This window comes from Scomber scombrus, chromosome 7, assembly GCF_963691925.1.
Source record: "Scomber scombrus chromosome 7, fScoSco1.1, whole genome shotgun sequence".
Classification (NCBI taxonomy): Eukaryota; Metazoa; Chordata; class Actinopteri; order Scombriformes; family Scombridae; genus Scomber; species Scomber scombrus.
Window position 1 is genome coordinate 18690859 of NC_084976.1, and position 4691 is coordinate 18695549.

The 4691-nt window shown below is 40.7% G+C and overlaps 1 protein-coding gene across 1 annotated transcript; it reads right to left on the minus strand.

The window, feature by feature from the left end:
- Positions 1 to 430: 430 nt before the first annotated feature.
- uts2r3 (urotensin-2 receptor 3) lies at positions 431 to 1570 on the minus strand. The gene has a single exon (XM_062422934.1). The coding sequence runs from the start codon at positions 1568 to 1570 to the stop codon at positions 431 to 433; it is 1140 nt and encodes a 379-aa protein (XP_062278918.1).
- Between the last annotated feature and the right edge of the window lie 3121 nt (positions 1571 to 4691).

The following is a 4691-nucleotide window of genomic DNA, read 5'->3' on the forward strand; positions in this document are numbered from 1 at the left end:
CTTTAGTGAACACTGGTCTAAAAATGTATTACTTTACCAGAGTTAAAAATGTAGTATGAAGAAACCACTTAAAACAAAATGATAATTGTGTGAACTTGCCTACTACAGCAATTAAAGACTTTATTTTTATATGATGGTTGGACAGATTTAGAAAATAAGGGATTATTTCAGTAATACATCTTACATAGATTGTCATTTTGCACTCAGTTAAAACCCAAATGTTTTTAACCGTCAATCTCCTAATAGGAAATATTGTCCTTTGACCAAGCTTTTATACAAAGTGCTATCATTTCATCAATGGTCTTTGGTGCCTACTGTGGAAATCATAAAGCATTAATTTTAAGTACCTTTTCACACATATGTGTCTATAGCAAAAGTCATACATGTACAGACTCACATTATCGTCTCATCTGTTAGAGAGACACCCACATTACTGCAGTGGACTGCTCTTGCGGCAAAGCTGATTTGCTGATGTCAGCGTCTGCCGGTTACGTCTATGTTTTCCAGTCAATAGTGTGTAGAAGAACGGATTCACACAAGAGTTTCCATATGTCAGCCCTGTAAGGATACGGTTCACTGTCACTTGTGTTCCTACTGGTACTGTCCGCAGCATGTCGGGCTGGTACAGTGGCAGCAGCTGCCAGATCCAGAAAGGGAGGAAGCAGGCCCAAAACGCCAGGACAATGCCCAGGATGAGGAGCAGGACTTTTGGTTTGGGAGCACGGGGAGGGCAAGCAGTACTGCTCACAGTGGCCCAGGCGGGCTGGGTCTGAGACACCCAGTAAAGCCGGCCTAGAGTAGCATAAAGAGCTCCAATGGCCAGTCCAGGCCCAAGAATGCTGGTGCAGAATAGCACACTCAGATAGGCCTTGGAGCTCTGCTCGTCCCATGCAGGCACACACAGCTGGCTCTCCTGGTCCTCCTCGTCCTCCAGGTGCAGAGTGATCATCATGGGCAGGCTAAGAGCCACAGCCAGCCCCCAGGCCAGGCCTACACGCAGCAGGCCAGAGGAGTTGGAGGATGAAGTGCGGAGGGGATGGGCCACAGCCCGGTAGCGGTCCAGACTCATGGCAGTCAGAGTGAAGATGGAGGCGTGCATGGTGAGGAGGTCCAGGCTCAGGAGGAGGCGGCAGCCCACCTCACCAAAGGCCCAACCAGATGCCAAACTATCATACACAATGAAGGGAGCGGTGAATAGGTAGAGCAGATCAGCAAGTGCGAGGCTCAGCACCTGCAGGTGAAGAGAGGAGGAGGAGGAGGTAGAGGAGATGGGAGAGGAGGAAGGGGAGGAGTTGGCAAGGCAGGATGGTACCAGTACTGTCATTAGACAGCAGGTCAGTCCCGCTCCACGTCTTCTTCTACTTCTCCTGCGCCTCAGGAGGAGGACCAGAGTGTACAGGTTTCCTGTGATGCCCAGCAGGGAGAGGAGCGAGAGGAGTGAGCAGAACAGAGCTGTGGAGGCCAGGCTGGGTGATGGAGAGATGGAGGGAGAGGAGGATGGCACAGAGAAATTGGGGATAATAGGGGAGGTGTATGGGAAAGGAGGAGGCACAGAACCTGAGAGGTCCATGATGAAAATGTATAAAAGGTTTGAATGTTAGAAGGTGAATATTATTAATTAGACCAGTGAATGTTATTGAGATGTCAAACTGTTTTAGTAAAGAGATGCGAAATGAAATGAGACAGATGAAAAGGAGGTGGAGGAAGAAAAAGGTGGAGAAGAGAACAAAAAGATATTTTGTCAATCATCATTTTTGATATATTTTCTGGTTTCTGGTGTTGTTAAGAACAACAAAACTGATTTGTGTCTCTGCAAAGTCATTTTATGTATATTTTGAATAGTGATAATAAAATAAATAAAGTCATATAAACATGTAGTAGAAATGAAAATGTCAGCAAACCATGATGGTTTATGTTCTAGCAGAAATCCGCTCTGGTTGGCGAAGCCTTCACAGCCTTTTATAGTTTGTATAGGAGCCAAGCGGGACAGCCATGGTTTTAGTAAAATAATTGGATTTCAGAGTAGGCGGGCTCCAATTGAGGTTGTAAATCTGGACTCAAACATGTAAAAGCCTGAAGGTCTACAGTTGGTCAACAATTAGGTTAAGAGAGATACTGACAGACCTACAAGATGTCTTAGAAGTTTAAATGAAGCATGCATGCAAAATGAAGTTCGTCTAATTGTCAAGTTTTAGTTTTTATGTTTTTTGATTTATGTCGTGCGTTTTTGCGCAGTGGGATTTTGGATACGTTTTTTCTTCGGACAGGACTAAAGAGCTATAGAGATGTATATCTGACATAGTATGTCGATCTTTTAAAAGATAAACTGAGACTTAAGTCGCGGTTTGCTCCTCCAGAGATGGAAATAGATATTTTACATTAGCTTTTGTTGCATTTTTTTTTCTTCACTGGTGATACTTTTAGCTAACGACTGTTGGATTTTGGACAGAAATGTAATCTGCAGCGACATCAAAGCAGACGCGGGGTGCCTGACATGAACGGCCTGCATGACACATGGTGACCCAGGCGGCACCGGGGTTAAGAGCTACTGTTGAACTGTGGAGGAGCAGCCAAATCCCCTGCGGTGCTGCGCGCCTCCACGCGTTTACCGGTACCCTTTAAATAACAGTTGAGTCATAGCTATTAATTACAGGACCTTGAAATGGTTGCAGGTCAAGATTTACATTACTTACATCTATTCGGATAATTTTCTTTTCATTTATAACCTTCAATATAAATGCTTGCAGCCTGTGCGTTTTTAAACAGTTGAGCAATTACATTTTTCTCAATAGACTTACAACACAAAAGCTAAATAATTTCATAACCCAACATTTTGATAAGACATATTTGAAGGCCAGAGATAATTGTAAAAGTTAATTTCCTTATTGTCAATATCTAATCAATGCTATAAAGAAAATTAACCAATTAATATGTAGGCCTATACACACAGTGTTCACATGGGCCTCTTCGATTTATTTACATTTATTTGCAAGACTAAAAAAAAAATCCCTCTTACCTTAGAAAAGATGCTGTAAAAATAATATTCCATGGATTTCTTTTGTGAAGAAGTTCAGTTTCCATTTTAAAATCTCCTTCGTTTGCTCATCTTGAAATCCTTTGACCCCTTCAAAACACAAAATAAGGATTTTTTTTAAAAAAATCTTCAGAAGGAGGAACTGGTAGTCAGGAGTGTATGCAGTGATAATCTGCCACCAAACTTTGTGACCTGAACTCTCTTGTCTTGTCCGGTGCAGCTCTGTGTGGCTCCGGCTTTGATCTGTCTGAGTCAAGGAGAGAGGAGAGTGTGAGTGAGTGGAAAGGGGGTTGGATGGGATGCTGAGGGAGGGGGGGTTATCCTGCACACTGTTGAATATTAATATTAAGTTGTGGCCTTGAACTAGGGTCCAGGGAGCCCCCAGTGAGTGAAATTAAGTTTTTTTTTAATTCACTGGAAGCAGAACAACTCAATATATAGCATTTACCGTCATAGGTTTAAATCTCCATCAAATAATGGTAGGAAAGTTATTCGAATTGTCTATTTTGGCTTCAACAAATGAGATATGTGGTTGAAATCTGTTCGATATTGGCATCAAAACCTTTGAGAATACATGACAAGTTTCATCCTGAAAACACTCACTTTATGATAATTACAGTTAGCCCATTTCAGTTGCTTGAATTATGACTGAAAAAGCATTCAGAGTATAATGTGGCTCAGAGCGGTGATGAGTAATAGTATTAGAATTTAAAACACAGATATTAGTGTGTGATTTAAATATGTGTTTTGTAGCCATCTTTTGGGCGATTTACAGTAAGTGTGATCATAGCTTGATGACTCTCTAATGGTTTCAATACCTTTGAGCCAGGCATAAATCTCACTGTGAACTCACTGCATAGACGTTTTTTCCATAAAAGTCCAGAATCTTACCATAAATGGTATCGTAACATCACATTTTGGCAAATAATCAGGTGCTGTATAAGTCACTGATATGGCTCTACATATTGGTCTGAAAGCTACCAATTTGTTGAGATGGATTTATGAAACCTGCATGTTTTATAACATTAAGATTGGAATGGGTTTACTTTTTCTGCCAATGCATTTTGATGTTAAAAAATAGAATTTAAAAAAGTATGTGATAAACTTACTATAGGAGAGTCGTAATGATTTGTTGGATTATGACAGACTTACAATTTAAACAACAGAAATGTTTTTATAACAATATCAAAGCCACTCAAACAAAATAATGTATGTATTGTTCAAACATTCAGATACAAAATGAAATACTGAACAGTGCCTGGGCATCACCAATGAGAACTGTACGTCAGTGGATAATGACAGTGACATACTGATGATATTGACTTAACAATTAGCAATACAAATGTTGAAAACCATCAGTAGAAGGATATTAAGTGATCAGAGGTTCCTGTTTGCGCAGATATGTTTTTCTTTATAGGGAAAGTTTTAAAACAATAGTCATGTGCCCAGATGAACATTGAAACATGTTTTTCTTGCTGTAATCATTCTTCCTGTTCACACTGGCCATTAAGAGATCCATTCATAATGTGTCTTCATTGTAAGTGAAGAGGAACAATCCACTGGTCTCCTCCTCAGTTAAATTAAGTCAATATCCATAAAAGTCACTGTGTTCTTAGTGCCAAAGTCCTTCTTTTTGTTCCCTCCGTCCACTGTAGTT

Bases quoted from the DNA above. Each gene is read 5' to 3' on its own strand.
- uts2r3 (XM_062422934.1), bottom strand. From the start codon at position 1,570: ATGGACCTCTCAGGTTCTGTGCCTCCTCCTTTCCCATACACCTCCCCT.